The sequence below is a fragment of the Metarhizium brunneum genome, chromosome 6, assembly GCF_013426205.1.
Source record: "Metarhizium brunneum chromosome 6, complete sequence".
In the NCBI taxonomy this organism is placed as follows: domain Eukaryota; kingdom Fungi; phylum Ascomycota; class Sordariomycetes; order Hypocreales; family Clavicipitaceae; genus Metarhizium; species Metarhizium brunneum.
Window position 1 is genome coordinate 2,180,951 of NC_089427.1, and position 16,200 is coordinate 2,197,150.

At 52.1% G+C, this 16,200-nt stretch overlaps 6 protein-coding genes across 6 annotated transcripts; 2 read left to right on the top strand and 4 right to left on the bottom strand.

The window, feature by feature from the left end:
- Window positions 1-1,510: 1,510 nt before the first annotated feature.
- G6M90_00g100070 (uncharacterized protein) lies at window positions 1,511-2,635 on the bottom strand (the record flags this gene model as incomplete). The annotated part of the gene is made up of 1 exon (XM_014690856.1): window positions 1,511-2,635. One exon carries the CDS (start codon window positions 2,633-2,635, stop codon window positions 1,511-1,513), a length of 1,125 nt encoding a protein of 374 aa, XP_014546342.1.
- A 478-nt stretch (window positions 2,636-3,113) lies between these two features.
- Window positions 3,114-6,628, bottom strand: G6M90_00g100080 (uncharacterized protein; the record flags this gene model as incomplete). Its single annotated transcript, XM_014690855.1, has 5 exons — window positions 3,114-4,750; window positions 4,811-5,354; window positions 5,411-5,553; window positions 5,615-6,346; window positions 6,412-6,628. The coding sequence occupies 5 exons, from the start codon at window positions 6,626-6,628 to the stop codon at window positions 3,114-3,116; spliced, it is 3,273 nt and encodes a 1,090-aa protein (XP_014546341.1).
- Window positions 6,629-8,365: 1,737 nt separating this feature from the next.
- On the bottom strand, window positions 8,366-9,235 carry G6M90_00g100090 (uncharacterized protein; the record flags this gene model as incomplete). The annotated part of the gene is made up of 1 exon (XM_014690854.1): window positions 8,366-9,235. One exon carries the CDS (start codon window positions 9,233-9,235, stop codon window positions 8,366-8,368), a length of 870 nt encoding a protein of 289 aa, XP_014546340.1.
- A 1,273-nt stretch (window positions 9,236-10,508) lies between these two features.
- On the bottom strand, window positions 10,509-11,269 carry PSF1 (DNA replication complex GINS protein PSF1; the record flags this gene model as incomplete). Its single annotated transcript, XM_014690853.1, has 3 exons — window positions 10,509-10,602; window positions 10,656-11,182; window positions 11,243-11,269. 3 exons carry the CDS (start codon window positions 11,267-11,269, stop codon window positions 10,509-10,511), a joined length of 648 nt encoding a protein of 215 aa, XP_014546339.1.
- Window positions 11,270-12,817: 1,548 nt separating this feature from the next.
- On the top strand, window positions 12,818-14,377 carry adrm1-a (Proteasomal ubiquitin receptor ADRM1-A; the record flags this gene model as incomplete). Its single annotated transcript, XM_014690852.1, has 4 exons — window positions 12,818-12,868; window positions 12,954-13,026; window positions 13,079-13,580; window positions 13,834-14,377. The coding sequence occupies 4 exons, from the start codon at window positions 12,818-12,820 to the stop codon at window positions 14,375-14,377; spliced, it is 1,170 nt and encodes a 389-aa protein (XP_014546338.1).
- A 427-nt stretch (window positions 14,378-14,804) lies between these two features.
- Window positions 14,805-16,030, top strand: uap2 (Splicing factor U2AF-associated protein 2; the record flags this gene model as incomplete). Its single annotated transcript, XM_014690851.1, has 2 exons — window positions 14,805-15,062; window positions 15,161-16,030. 2 exons carry the CDS (start codon window positions 14,805-14,807, stop codon window positions 16,028-16,030), a joined length of 1,128 nt encoding a protein of 375 aa, XP_014546337.1.
- Window positions 16,031-16,200: the final 170 nt, after the last annotated feature.

Genomic DNA, 16,200 nt, shown 5'->3' on the forward strand with positions numbered 1-16,200 from the left:
TGGTGCTGATCCTTTTTCCTTCGCATTCGAGGATGCTGCGCATATGCAGGCGAAGAATCAGCAAAAGTAGTATATGTACTTGGAACAGCGAGATCGGATCGTGGGTCAGGAAGCACCAATCTTCTAGCCCAGCAATGGCAAGTATCGCCTCTATGTAAGTGTCCAGACACGTCCTCATGTCTGTACGAAAGCCCAACTTGTCTACTCCAGAATCCTCAGTAGGTCGCGTTAGGAATAAATCATGTTTATAATACAAAAACAGGAAGGGGGAAACACGCCACTATGCAAAGGTACGGAGTGCACGAAATGCACACATGCATACATATGTACAATGTGCCATTGACGATAGTACGCGGCCAGGATACATATACATGCAGCCAAGCAAAATCTGCCCACTTCGTGCCTGGTTCAGCCCTTTTCATATCTTCTACCATATGGTCTATTTCACCGCGCGCAAACCTCATCTCGGTTATATGCAGCAATGATGCTTCTGCATTGCACACACCCATACTTAAGGTTTGATGACTCTAACAAGGCTACATCGAGGCACACTTGCTAACTCATACCAGCAGAGAGAGCTACCATTGACAAATATTCATATCTGAGACCCATCATCACACAACAGCAATGCCCAAGCACCATCAGCAACATGCATCTTCCCTGTCCATTTCTTGACGTGAGGGCTTATGGACTGTGGAGCATCCTATTTGCAGTAAAGTCTATACCAGGCCAACCCCCAGGCAAAAACAACGTCTCCCCCGGTTGCTGTAACTAAACGTCTGATCCTTGAGACTGCATGGCGGCGACTGATAATAGGTATGATCACCGGCATACTTGTTTGAGACAGCCCAAAACGGAATAACAAGCCGTCAATTTTCGCGAATCACACTAAATCAGACCACCTCTCAACCAAATAGAGGTCCGTGTCTTTACTCTATTAATGGCAGCTGTTTTGTCGTTGCAAGATAAAGGCCATGTTTTTGCGCGAGGTTGGAAACTCGCTCTGAATCGCCTTGGATGTTTTTACCCCGAGAGCCCTTCATGGTCTCTGTTCGGGGCTCGAATGCACCCGTGCCGGTTAGATCTTTTTTTTTTCCTCTTTCTGTTTTCTCGTGTTGCTTCCGAAATGTGAATATGCCGGCGTTCGCGTGTCATAGCTACCTTTGGATCCATCCCTCGACCACCACCGAGATGGTAATAGTAATATCCAACATCGACAAATAAACAAGTAGCGCAAGATTTCTGGTACAAAGATAGATGATCTTAAGACAAATCTGTACTAAACCTGGTCAACGGGTTCCATATTTTGGTACCGACTACTACGTAGGTAGTTCTTGTTCTGCAAGTGATGTAAGTGAGACACGCATCGATATCCTGCATGAACCTGGGCGACATGGGCGTCCTCCTACATCAGCATCATCTCCAATAATACCAGGATTAGAATAATACGACCCTCCTTCCTGGAAGAATATCCGCTTGCCGAGAGGAACATCTCCATCACGAAACTCCTTCACCCGCCCAATGCCCTCACACCTTTCCCTACACTGCCCGTCTCAAAAACCTCAACGACACCCAATCCCACCGCCTGACCCAACACCCACTCCCACTCAACGCCCCAAAACTCCTTCCACCTCGTCCCGTACAGTCCGTTGCCCTCAAACCTCTCCTTGAGCCACGATTCGGGGCCCTCGCCCCATTTCGTCTTGCCCAGCGCCTCGCGCACCCAGTCAACGGCTGCGTCGGCCAGCTTGAGAAATCTCCCATGCCCTGGTACCGCGATCCGAAGGGCAGCCAGGCCACCGCCCCGTCTCGTCAAGGCAGGCGCGCCGCCTCCTCCCCCAGCGAGATGGATGGCGTTTGGCCCCCCGACTGCTGAAACCGTGCCCGACGCAAACCTAGCTACGTGCTGGATGGACGTCAGGGTCGTGCGGTCCTCTGGCCGGACATGCAGCGTGCTCCCCGGCGCGGCAGTCGAGCTCGTCAGGAAGCCCGCCCTCACCAGCTCATCCGCCTGGCGGGCCGTCAAGCCATCGTCGCCTTCGCCCCCTCGCTCGACCCTCTGCGCGGCGGCGTCGCCCTGCAGGACTTGCCGAAACTTGGCCCCCGCGGCGTCTGATATCTCGCCCTGCGCCGCCGCCCTGCGCAGCATCTCCTCCAGCTCGCCCACCTCGATGAGCGCCTCCCCCACGCCGCCCCTCCTCTCGACCCGTACTCTTCGTAGGACCCCCTTGCCCACCAGCTCCGCGACCTGTCGCTCGATCTTCCCCGGCGAGCTGGTCAGCACGGCGTTGACGTGGCCGGCCGTCACGAGGGGGGGCATGGACGCCCGGTAGCTGAGCACCTCGGCGAGACGGGTGGACGTGAATCCGGATCCAGGAACAGCCGAGAACATGCGTGAGCGGATGTACCGCATCGCCTGGGGCACGTCACGGAGAATAAGTTCCTCCTGGGAGCTGAGGATCGGTGCGGCGCCAAGATCGCCAAACTTGAGGGGGAAGAGGGCATCGTCTTGGGGTTCTGGAGGTGGCCTCTTCCTGCGCACGGGGGAGGACTGGGCCGTTTGTGAGGATGAGGAGCGGGGTTTGGGCTTTGTGACGCGTGGCTTGCCCAGTATTGAGCGGATGCTTTGGGGCATTGCGCTTCCGTCTTCTCTTTGTGTAGCGGATGATGGACGTAAGATTTGAGGTGTAGGTTGACGACGACGGAGTAGGCGGCGGGTGGCGAGTCTAGTAGCAACAACAAGGGCTTGGTGTATGTCAAGTGCCGATGATGGGATGATACACACAAAAAAGCAGCCCGACTCCGTTAATATACTCGAAATACCTTTTCAGGTTCTTCTCGGATGTAGTATACATGTGAGGCTATGTGATGCAATGAAGTTGTTGTCTGTACCTACCCTACATGGCGGTCTAGAGGGTTTGATTACTAACCATCAGTACTTCCCACCCACATCACACAGACGGCGGAAGAGCAGAACAAGTACAGTAATCGTCAATTATACATGATTACATACATGCAAATCATACAATTTGTCCCAATCGCTAAACGCATGCTATCCAAATACAAATAGCCACCCACATACATGCCCAGGTACATACACACATGCAACTCGCTCACCCCGCCGTAGTCAGAATATACGACGTGATAGAACTCATCCTCTCGCTCGTCAACTTCAACGATATCCTCAAAAACTCCCTTGCAACACTCGGCTGATCCTTTTGCAATTTCTCCCACGCCTCGCAATCCATCTGCCACACTACACAGTCCCTCTCCACCACCGCCGTCGCCGTGCGTTCCGTCTCCGAGAAGAAGGGTAATTCGCCACATGTAGTGCCAGCAACTATGCTTTCGCAAAGCCAGCCCTGCGGCAAGTCGTACTCTGCGCGCAGAATGCCTCGCTCCACGAGATAGAAGCCGTTTGCTTCCTCGCCGCGGCGGAATAGAACTGTTCCCGCGGGGTACTCTTTTCTCTTAAAGTATGGCGTTGCCTGGAACCAAAAGTCCTCATTCTTGCCACTCAAGCCTTGGAAAATTTGGAGCATCAGGCGGAGGGGCTCATTGAAGCCTTGCCACTTAGAGGGGTGAGGGATGTCGACACTCGTGAGGGCCTCGCGGGCGGCCTCGACGAGATGTGTTTGTCGGGGTGAGTTGAACGGCGGGTCGAAAGACGACAAGGATGATGAGTTTGGCGCTGTTGGGACGTCGAGACTTGGTGTGGCGATTCGCTTGGCTGAGTTGAGTTCTTCTTGTCTGGCGTACAGGGTCTTGAGGAGCTCGTTTTCGCAGCCTTCCAGTGCCGAGTTTAGGTTGGGGAGCATGTTGACTTCGATCTTGTCGTTATCCAGACCGACAGCCCTGAGATTTCTCCCCAACTGGCTTTCTGCATCAACCCCGCTAAGGACAAAGAGGACGCCCTTTTTGTCAAGGAGACGGCTGATTGTGTTGAAGGCTTCGCCAGCAGAGTAGTCCAGCCCGGTAACGTGCCACAGGTCTAGGATGAGGAACTTGATGGGCTTTTTGGAGAAGGCGTGGTCATCTAGCAGCGCTCGAATGTTTTCTTCAACGCTGACAATGGTTCCGAAGAAGAGGTATCCAGTTAATTTCATGATGTAGATCTGCTGGCCAACCTGATTTAGGTAGTGGTGCTGTGATGGGTTGCGACGAACTGTCGAGCTAACAACTCCGCCATCATATGATCCCCGAACGGCCGAGACTCGAGAGGTCTGAATAATCAACGAAACAAAAGCCAACAAGATCCCGACTCCAATACCAACAACAAAGTCGTGAATTCCCATGACGAGAACTATGACGATTACGGTTAAGTATTCGGCAACCTTGAGCTTTTTACGTGGAAGCCAGATTGCTTCTAGGAGAAGTTCGAATCCCAGGTCAAAAATGAGGGTTCCCACCATCATAACTGGGATGAAGCCGATGAGTGATGGCCCAATCATCATGACGCCGAACGTGGCTGCGGCCAAAATGTAGCCCGCAAGCCTGTTGTCTCCGCCAGACCGGACAAAGAAGATAGTGTTGGCATAGACAAGGTAATTTTGGATACTGCCCATACACCCTGACAGAATATTGGAGTAGCCATGCAGTTTGAGCTCCTTGTCGAGATCTGCATTGTCCTCTCCCGTGTTCAAAGCTAATGCGGGCACGTTGATGGGGACGTGGAGGATACCAAAGAAGGTCAAAGCCATCATTGCAGGCACAACCTCGAGAATAGCATCCCATTGTACCAAGTTGAACTCTATGTAGCAAAAGTTAGCCTGCCAAGGTCTTGAAACCGAAAAGGGCAATAGATGCTTACGGTACAGCGTGTAAAAGTACCACCAAGGCTCCCCTTGTGGTGGCCCCTGAAATATCCAGCCCTTGTCACGCAATGCGCCCACCTCCAAAGCGTCAATCGAGAAGACAAAGATGTAGAATACCAGTGGAATGGCTAGGATAAAAAGCGGTAGGAAGTACTTGGACCGAATCTTGGACTGCCCGTAGAACAGTAAAGTGGCCAATACGAGCGGAAAGATCCACAGAAGGAGAGTATCGGACCGTGTCAGCTTGTTTAGAGTATCCAGGTTGTACTCAAGGCCATCCAAACGTGCCGAGACCTCAAATCCAGTGGCAATCAGGAACCAGCCAACACCGCCAATGCAGCCGATGAGGATATGCCTAGGGATGAAACCCACCATGTAGCCAAACTTGAATTTACCCATGAGGTAAAAGACTAGGCCCGTCATGATGGAACTCGCGGCGTATGCGACAATGGTGGTGGCGATAACGGCATCTGGCTTGTCTTCACCTACATTGTCCATAATCTTTTGCGCCATATTATGAAAGAACGGAACAACTTCGATCTGGTGTACATACAGTTAGTCGAGGCGGCTGGATGCGCGAGGAGCCTTGAACGTACCAGTTCGGACCCGATAGCTCCCCTGAAGATACTACCGGATGAGAAGGTGACTTGGGCCACAATCGTGCTAACATAGTAAATGGAGATACCAGCAGGGCCCAAATGCGAAAATAATTGCTTCCCAAGAGGGAACAGAATCATTCCTGACGGTTGAGTAAGCCATGGAGGTCCACAATGTTCAAAATTGGCTTTATCACAACCTACCGTAGGATAAGGCATCTAGAATATTGAGCAAGAGCCCAACAGTAACAGCCGGAAGGCACGAGACGGGTTCCACAACCATGTTATGCCACAAAGCCTTGCGATTCCATCGATGGGGGTTGACTGCCACCCTGACTACGTGCGAAACATGGCCCTCAAGTTTCTGCCCCTTCTCGACAAATCCGGCGTACCATTTTCTGAGCTGGGTATCCTTTTGTCCTTCGAGATCGCCAATGTCGTCGCTTTCATCCGACACATGACCTAGAAGAGGCGTCTGTTCGGTGGCAGCGGGAGTTTGCTCGGGCTGCCTGGGCTGGTCGTGCTCATCTTCTGAAGCTTTCCGTCGCTGTCTCGACTCAACGGCTCGCGGCTCGGTTGAAATAGGGGCGTCGGCGGTGACAGAATGCGGCGGTGATCTTTTCAGAAGATTGGACAACATCGAAGGTCCTGATTCCTCAGCCGCAATGTCCGCTGCAGTGTCTGCGGCAGTGTCCATGTCCCGCCCCTCCGGAGACGCTGGCTCCGATACTTCTGGGATGGTGCCAGAGGCCGCGGCATCGTCTTCGGTTCGCTTGCGTCCATCCTGAGCCTGTGAAAAGAGATCCTGTGCCGACGCTCTGTTCCGCTGCAAGAATGATGGCCGCCTGGCAGTTGTGCCATCGGACAACAGGTAGCTAGCTAGCTCGGCAGTATCTTCGCGGACGGTTCGGGCATTTTGCTCGCTGTCGACGGGAGCTGTCGCGAGTTAGTGGCAAGGAGCTTTTCGCGACGGTCAGCATTGGGGTTGGGGTCATTCGTACGCAGTTGTCCTCGAACCGAAGCATGGAGATAGGATCGAATTGGTTCCCGATACGCCTTGGGTGATCCTGCAGAAGAAGACAGGCGTTGAGCGGAGTCGTCATGGGAGGTTGCAGCTTCTGCCACATCGTCGTGAGAGGACTGCTGGCAGGCTATCTGCGAGGAGAAGCTGGAGGACCTGCTCCGCCAAGGCGAGAAACTGAGGATGGAAGTAGACATGGCTTGAGACTGGGGCAAGCAGCTCCCCCACGTGTGCCGACGATGCGATCAGCTACTGGCGTCGCATGGGCGTAGTTGGACGGAGGATGAAGGTCGGAAAGCACAAGCGGATAGCTCTGGACATGGAGCACAACAGGAGCACGAAGAATTTATTACACAATCATGGAGGAGACAAAAATCCATCAATTCGTGTTATCGAGCTGGAAGAGACCAGGAGTCTAGTAGCGGGAAGCCATAGCTCCACCTTGAAGACGCCTTTATCTGCGTGTGGAGCTTAACTCGGAATCGCTGGGTGTGGATGGACGGCTTGAGACGGGAATAAGCGCGACAAAAGATGGATTGAGGATTGGTGACTGTGGTGGTAGTAATATGCCGGCTGGTCTATGGAGACGGCGAGACGGGTTGATGAGCGACTGCAGCTATCGTGACGGAAGTTGGGAGTGGTGATGGTGTCAATCGGACAAGGGAGGAGGGAGTGACGTCGTAAAGGGCGATGATAGCGTAATGCAGATGGAACAGGTACGAGAGGCCGCAGCGCAACTACGCTGTATACTGATGAGGATAGGGAGTTGCCAAGTAAATCAATGGCAGTACGTAGTTGTAATAGCCAACGATGCGCATGTCCGTGTCTGGCCCAATTCAATTCAAGATACGGAGTAATCGTGCTGCATTGAAGACTGCACTGCATGTTGGGTCAGCCACCCAGCGGTGGTCAACTGCCAACCTGCATGCATGTGTGCGCCCCCACCGTGCCACCTGGTGCTTGATCCAGACCAAGACAAGCCCAAGCCCGGACGTGTTACTCCCTGCTTGTACTACCAGACTACTAGTACATCTACTAAGTACTTAAGTACGTACTAGGCATCGCCGCCCCTGTAATCGAGCCCCCGGCCCCACTGAACTGCTATCCGGACAACCCTGCGGGCATTGGGGCCTCTGCCCTCGGGTTCTGCAGCCAATCATGCTTGGCCGATTCGTCTCTATTGGAACTGCTACAGCTACTTGCAAGGGGGCTTGCAGCATGCAGCTCACAGAGTCCTTCAAATCGCCGACATCAAATCGACATCTCTTCCATTGCCAAGCCCTTCTTGATTGGCCGACCAAGCGTGACACAGCGTGGCCTACGGAATGTGCGAGCATGTACGGAGTAAACCGACCAGACTGCTTGATATCAATTGGTCTGTCCCGAAAGCCCCCAGTGCCTCCCAAACCCCCTGTCTGCAACGATCCAGATGTCGGCTTTCGTGGGAACGGCAAATGGTGGTTAGTATTTGCCAGTCCACCTCCAACGCCACACAGCTCGAGCCTCTTTTCGGCGTCGAGCCAAAGCGCACCAAGGCTTGTTGAGTGTACATAGTTCACTTTGCATTCAATTGTGCAATCAAATCAAAATGCCCGTCAAGTACCTTCCTCCTCGGTGTTCCTGCGGCCAAGCGTCGTCATGTCAGGCTCAACTACACAAGCTATTTCAATGTGTGCCAACTAGACACTTCCGAACCACATGCAATCATACTCGACAATATTTCCTACACATTCACCATCGAGAACAGTATTTATACTTGTGTTCCAAAACAAGTCCAACTAATTGGAAGCGACATCCTAAGTGTATTATATTGATACTTCTTCGTGCTCTTACTCCAAGTCATACTTCATTCCAAGACACATCTATTATTTGCTGTCCGCCTTTATATCCCAAACGCCAGTCCATTCCATAATAGTATATCCCAGCCCCTGTGTCTATATAGTCTTTTGCCAAGCCCTCTGAATAGCAGCCCAATACTGCTTGGGAAACTTCCTCATATGCTCAACGTGTCCACTCCCATCAAACATCTCCGTATCAGCCTTTCTCCCCAAGGCCCTCGCCTCGGCAACATTCGACTCAATGTCCTCCCACCCAATGAGATCGTCCTCCTTGCTGTACAGGTACAGCCTACTCGCACCCGCCACCTCATACTTTTCATTGTTGAGAGCCCTGACGCTCCACGTACCCGGGTTTTCTTGTCCAATCATCCATTTATATAGCGAGCTCACGGACAGAAACGCCGCCCAGATGGACTGCGTCATGGCAAACGGCCACGGGAACCAGGCCGCCGTTCCGAGAGTCATTGCCCGCGACCAGCGCGAGACGTTTGACCATGACCAATATGTGTTGCCCGGCGTCGAATCCAGGCTGAGGAGCCGGTGAGGCAGGGGCTTGCCGAAAACCTCCTGGTACGAGTTCAGCGTGGCGGCGTAGTTGATTCCTCCCGTGTTGGACATGGCGTGGACCAGAATTCGCTCGTTTTCGAGGGTCGCCGACTGTTCAGAAAGAGCTTTCAAGACTGGAACCATGTGTTCTGATCGCGTTTGGAGATCGGAGAACATGGCCCGATAGATTGGCGAGAGGATGACGATTTGTGTTGCGTGCGGGAAGAGTTCGCGGAACCCGTCGGCGTATTTCGCAACGTGTTTGGGGGTACCATCTCCCCAGCCGTACAGCAGAACAATGGTTGGATTGACATCACTGCGCTTCTTTTGCTCGTCGGACTCAATTGCTTCACCGGGTCGGGTGAATACTTGATCGGACAGCAACGTGAACCCTGGGAAGACGGGGGTTTTGTATGTCATTATTGCCCAACGAAGATGCGACGCCAAGCAAATAAAAATGCGACATGCAAGAGACACAAGATGGGAACAAGACTATATGTATTATGAAAGACTTGCAAGGCAGGCTGTTGCTCGACGTTTTATCAATGCCCTTGAAGTGTTAAACACACACCATGTCGGCTCTCATTCACCTATATATAGGTATATATATATATATATCTGTTTCTCATCGCCTGGTATCTTCACGTCACCAGTGGGAATTGGATGGGGCTTAGGCATCGGCAAAAACCACTTATCGCATTCGCATAATTCCCTAGTGTTTCGTCATCCCCAGTCTCAACACTTTTTCACCCCTTGGCTCGCGCGATTGCATGTACATATTTGTAGTCCTGAGCTGGGATCGGGTTCCCAACAATACATAGTCGATTAATTGGTAAGTGGGCTTGGCGGGTTGCCAGACAATTCAAGGTGAGTGGACGCTTCCCGGTTGGTGGGTCAGTCTTTGATGTCCGATGCCGAGGCACGGAGAATATGTTGTGATCAAACACTGCCTATTTAGGTAAAAGGGCCGGTCAGGCGACGTGGATGGCAGCGGGAAAATTCCACTATCCCGGTTGACGCACGGTCTGTACGGAGTGTAGTTTCTGACATTCGGACTTTTGCAGAGACGACTTGGATGGGTCATTCGTTGCTGTATACTCTGTGCGTTGTTGTCGAGAAGAAAGAATTCTTGGCACTTCCATCAGGGTTCCAATAGCTAGGTGACGAAGCGGCTGCCGCAGTAATACACCGCCTTGCTGTATCCTGATGACACAAGTCAACCTGCAGATCTGTAGGAGCCTCTCTGGTCTCCTGCAACGGTAGGCAACCGACCAAGACTCTTCATCCATTGGCAAGAAACTTGGAAGGATCTTTAAACCAACGACTGGAGCCACGCCGCTAGCAGGAACCTGTTTGACACCCGTACTTGCAATGTCGTGACTCGTGATATTTGACGTCCCAGTCCCACGCCCGTCCCTGGGTAATGGGTTAGAGCTCCGTTGCGATTATAGGCATAGGGCCGCACTGCATTTGACTGTCATCAGTACGCCAAGGGTATAGGTTACCAGGAACCGGCATTTTGGTGTAGTGGTGATCATGCTGCGGTCTTCATAAGAACAAACTCCCCATCACCCTGGCTGAATCGGTGGAGGGCCACCTCACGTCGTCTCCTCGACAAGATTTTGCATAATGGTCTGTGAAGACATCATGCGGCACTGTATTTAGTGCTGATGGACCAACGGAAACCGGCACATCAGCCGAGTTTCTGGAGATATCCCTGAGCAATCAACCGCTCCACATCGCCTTGCCGGACATAGAACTGGCTATTCTTCGTCAATGTAATAGCACTAGTGTCGTTGTCAGCTGGCATTGATAGCCCAGAACCATGCTTCCTACATACCCGTACTCCGTCTGGATCTCACCAGCGTCCTTGAGCACCCGTACGTCGATGAACAAATCCCGCGGCGGTTCCAAACTGCCAGTCAAGTCGATATCCGTCCATTGACCCTTATAAGCAGCCAGTAAGTCGCTATATTGCCGCACGTACTCCTCTTCTTGGGGGCTGAGACTGCTCGTCGAAGCCTCCCCAGCTGTCGGAGCGCCGTTTGCAGCACTTGAGTCGCGCACTTGCTGACCGGAGAGATCAACAACGTCTGACCCATTCCACACAAGCTCTTCCAGCTTGTCGGTCCGTGTTCTGTGGTATGCCAACAGACAGCGTTTGTTGCGTCGCATTGACAAGTGGTTCACGAGCAGGGTGCAAGCAACGGCTTGATCTGCGGACGGGTCGAAGGAGCCCTGGAATGGTTCAAGAAGGTCTTTGACGTCTTTGTCGAGATCTCTCACTTCTCTTGTCACTGCACGAACGAGCTCGGCTTGATATGGCGGTAGGTGGGCGAGGTTCTGAGTCCTTTTGGCGTGTTGAACCTGGCCAATGAGTTAGTCCCGAGGCATGGTTGCGGGATGCGTTCTCTCGAATCTGCGTACCAGTTTCACTCCCATGTCTCCGTACATGTTGGAAGGGAGGTGTCTGTCCCTTCTTGGCTGGGACAGGTTTTCCGCGAATTTTGCTTAACAAACAAGAAGCCAAGGGTGGCGGACGTCTTGAGATGGACGCGACTCGAGTGACGGACGCGTTCCAAGTGGGAGCACAGAGGTTGGTCTACCCCGCTATATCACTAAGTATGTACTCCGTAGCAAGCTAAAGTTGGCTAACATTTGAGAAGATTGGCTGTTGGCGCTGCCTGTCTGCCCCGCCAATAGCAAAATTGGTGCTTGCATGTGGAGATGGAGACCTCCAATTTCTTTCAGCACGCAAGTTACGGAGTAGAACATTGAAATCAAAGATACCCGCCTACTTAGTAAGTACCTGGTAGGCACCATGTAGCAGGCAATGGTCGCAATACTTGGTGTGAAGTCGTGAACCGCATGTCGGCTGGTTTCAGCGGTAGGGATGATGTCTTTGGGCTGCGATAGCCGTCTCAAATGATGCAAAACGACAATCTGGAACAAAATAGTACGCAGTAGGAAGTACAGATGGGAAAGTGGAAGGTGAAGAGTGCTCATATGGCTGCATAATCTGAGCACCTTTGGTTACCGAGTCATCTCATATACTACTGAGATGAGATGATCAGACCGCCAAGCAGAGATGGCCACATCTCAATTTGTTCACACGATTCGAATGCTAACTACAACCCACTACAGCTCAACGTATAGGGAGTAGCTTGCAAATATACGCCGGGACTCGAGCCCAGAATACCCTCTACTTCTCCCTCTACCAGGAAAAGAGTCAATTTGACGAAGGAGCTTCGGGTCGCAGTACTACGAGCCACCTCTTGATCAATGCTAACGGAATCTGTCACTGAAAATGCTAGTTAGCAAGTTTGTTGGCATTAGAACTCGAAAAAAACATGAGCGAGCGGACAGTGTTCAGAGATGCATAAATGCTTGTGATTTCGTCAGTCGGCGGGTCTTGAGTCCGCCTCCGAAACACGGACCAATTTTTCTCATCATTAAAGTCCTGGCAACTCGCCATCGTGGAAGAAGTGACCTCGGGCGTGCCGGAAAATTGTAGAAACTTACATTCAAGAAACAATTGAGCTTGCAGGCTGAGCATAAAGCCGAGGCTCCAACCAAGATGGACAAAGGTGTCCTGGAAGCAATGGATGCAGGCAATTGATGCTGCGGCATGGCGTCTACATGACTTGTTCAGTTTTTTTTTCCTTTGGAAAAAAGTAGAGGTGCAGGTCGAGAAAATCAGCATGGAGTGGCTAGAAATTTATTTGTTTTGCCTGCCCCAGCTCCATGTAGTGGATCCCTGACCAACGCTTGGGAGAAATGAGCGGAGAAAGCGTCGGGCCGTGGACCACCGTCACCACTGGAGCACACAGCGCCACTGAACCCGACGTAAGAGCTCTAGCAGCCTATCGCCTCGAGTAGTGTCTCGTGCAAGCTCCATTTACATTCTCATTCTCGAGTTCTTACAGTCGTTCAGCTCTCGTTTCCTACCACAACTCCTTTGACACAGAACCATCTGGACTCTTTGCCAGAGCGCGAGATAAAATGCCTATTGCCCCCATCATCACCTTCAAGGCTGGCCAATGCGAGGTTGACGTATGCCGCTCCTGCCCTTACCCTGCCGTTACACTGTCTCCATGCTTGTTTGACCTCGTTTCTCACTGACATCTCATCTTCATAGGACGGCTCGTCACGGCCTCTCAAGGTTAAGCCTCAGCCTCAGCCTGGGTATCTCTATCTATACTCTGAAGATGGTACGCTCCTTCAATTTTGAGGCTAACATTCGTTGGTTCTAACACCTGCAAGACTTGATACATTTTTGTTGGCGCAAACGCGATCAGACTCTTGATGAGCCGGAACTTGATCTGGTCATGGTGCCAACTGATGGCAGCTTTGTCCCTCACGAACAAAACTCAAATTCCGAACCCACCGCAAAGACGAATGGCCGTATTTTTGTTCTGAAGTTTGCATCTTCGTCTCAGCGCTACCTGTTCTGGATGCAGTCAAAACCACAAAGTCGCGATGGGAACCCCAGCTGGTTTAGCCCCAGAGATCGTAAGATTGGCGACATTGTGAACAGACTGCTACAGGGTGAAGAGGTTAATGTGACGAGCGAGCTGGCTTCTGTCCGAAACGTCGACGATCGAGACGATGACGATGACGAAACCATGGAGGATGTCGAAGGCACGCGGGGTCAACATGCCCATCATGGTAGCGGGAGCGGCGGGGCCGGTCCTGATGCCACTGGAGGAGACGTCAGAGAAGAGGGCGAAGAGTCAAGAGAGGGTGGTGCTGATGGTGCCAGAGCGTAGGTCATCCCCCATTGCAAGGCGGTTTCCCCTCCAAAGAAGCTGCAGTTATTTTTGTCTTCTCGCTTTTTGGCCGTTGCAAGCTATGTGGTGCCGGGAAGAGCGGAAAGGGTTCACAATCAATGTCCGTCCCAGTGACTGTATTACTACTAGAGTCTCGCATGTCGCAGCAGAAGAAAGCTAAACAAATGACGCATGAACATGTACTTTCTGAGTGGATAATCTCGTGATTTTAAGCTGACCAGCCTCTAGGGCTTCCTCGTCAGCACCAGACGCCGCAGCAGCCGTGAGAAACTTCCTGGAATCTTTGAGAGGCCAGCAAGGACTTTCGGGGGGACACCAGCAACAGTCGGACGTGCCATATCCTTACCTCAATCATCTCTTGCCCACCGCAATCACAGTGCCAGTGATAGACAGCGCAGCACCTGAATACATTGATTCTTTGTTGAGCTTTCTGCCACCGTCTGTCATTGTCCTTGCCACTGGAACAGCTCGAGAAGAAAGCCAGAAGGAGCCATCAGCGCATGCTATTGAGGCAGCCAAGGCATCGCTCTCGTTGGACGACAAACGAAGCTTATTGAAGAAGGTTTTAAGAAGCCCTCAGCTTCACCAGGCCTTGGGGGTCTTAACCATGGCGTTGAGGGATGGCGGACTTCCCGGGGTTGCGGATGCCCTGGGCATTAGGGTTGAGAACGGTGGCTACATGCAGGGCAGCGGCATGCCGCTGGGAGGAGGCCAGGCAGTCAAGGTTTTTGTAGATGGCGTTAGAAAGACTGTTCAAGAGCGGAGGCAGTGAACAAATGATTTAACGTCCCTGAAAAGCCGAGGTTTGGTTGACAAAGGGGACACACGTCCCTGTAGTGTTCCTGAGCGTGGCATGTAGAATACTGCTATTTGCATATGCCAGACTTGGGCAAGACAGGCCTCTAAAATAAACGGGCATGCTACATACCAAGGACACACCCAGGAACCAGGGAAATACATTAGAAATGCTGTTTTTAAGTTTATTGAGTTGACATTGCTAAATCAAAACATGTCCCTCCAGCAAGTGACTGTGATTGCCCATCTCCAAAATGCTGGCCCCACGTACGACTCGTGGGTCTGACGTACAAATGTATGTACAAACGTCAAGCTGTCCAGGAAAGCTGGCACCGCCCTCAGCGCGGACGAGCAACTCCATTCACATTCCATGCTTTGTCGATTGCGAGGGTAGAGCAGCCAAAATGGACTTGCCATTCCCGACCGATATCCAGGAGTTCGACGGCGACGACCGGATATCGTTTTCACGCCTCGACAACAAATTCATCGCTGTTCACGACGACGGTACTGAGTTCGAGTTCGATGCGCACCTGAAGCGATGGGTGCCTGCGGAGGAGGAACCCCTAGACCACGAGGAGCACAGCTATGGACAAGACTCTTTGGCACAAGAATTACAAGGCGGTACAAGGAAGAGACATCTTGACACGGAGAATGGGTCCGAGGTGAGCTCTTGTTGCCTGCAGCACCACATTGTGATTTCGCCGCCTCTACGTGCATGAGAATGAAATAATGGCGTAGCCTGACAGTCGCATATTGCCAGGGAAGCAACCAAACACCGCCGTCACGTCCGAATAAGAAGCAAAAAGCACCTCCGCGGCCGCGAGAAAACACCGCCGTCTACGTCACCGGCTTGCCTCTCGATGCAACGGTGTCTGAAGTCCACGATTTGTTCTCGCGCAAGGGAGGTGTCATTGCCGAGGAGATTGACAGCGGTGCGCCGAGGATCAAGCTGTACTCAGATGAGGCGGGGAACTTCAAGGGCGACGCATTGATTGTGTTCTTCAAGCCACAGAGCGTAGAAATGGCAATTATGCTACTAGACGACACGGATTTTCGCATGAATGCCACGGGGACACGAGAAGGCAGGATGCGGGTCCAGGCCGCGGATTCAAGCTACAAAAAGGTCCAGTACGAAACGGACGGGACTCCAGGCGGTGGTAGCAACGGCGGGCGGGAAGACAAGCGGCCACAGAGAAGCGACCGCGACCGCCAAAAGATTATCAAGAAGACGCAAAAGCTCGACGCCAAGTTGGCGGATTGGGACGACGACGATCCTTACATAGCCATGACGCAGTCCAATTCAAAGAGGGACAAGACGGTTATCCTGCGCCACATGTTTACGCTTGAGGAGTTGGATGAGGACCCTGCTGCCTTGTTGGAGATAAAGGAGGACATTCGAGACGAGTGTGCCAAGTTGGGTACGGTGACGAGCGTCGTATTGTACGATCAAGAAGTAGATGGCGTTGTGTCGGTGAGGTTCAAGGATACAGAGTCGGCTGCGGCGTGTATCAAGCTTATGCATGGGAGAAGCTTTGATGGGCGCGTGGTGGAGGCTTCCCTCAAGACGGGCAAGGAGAAATTCAAGAAGTCTGATAAAGATACGAGTAAGGATGATGATTCAGATGAATAGGGGACGGGTAGCTTTTGGAGGGATGGTGTGTTTTGTATTAGTAGTAGATTTGAAATAAAGCAGATACCCTCGAAATACATGTATCAATATCACGGCTCCCTGGGATTTGACAAAAAGGAAAGAAAAAAAAGACTACGCCGATGCTCCTAGTTTCCCCCTTGTACGCCATG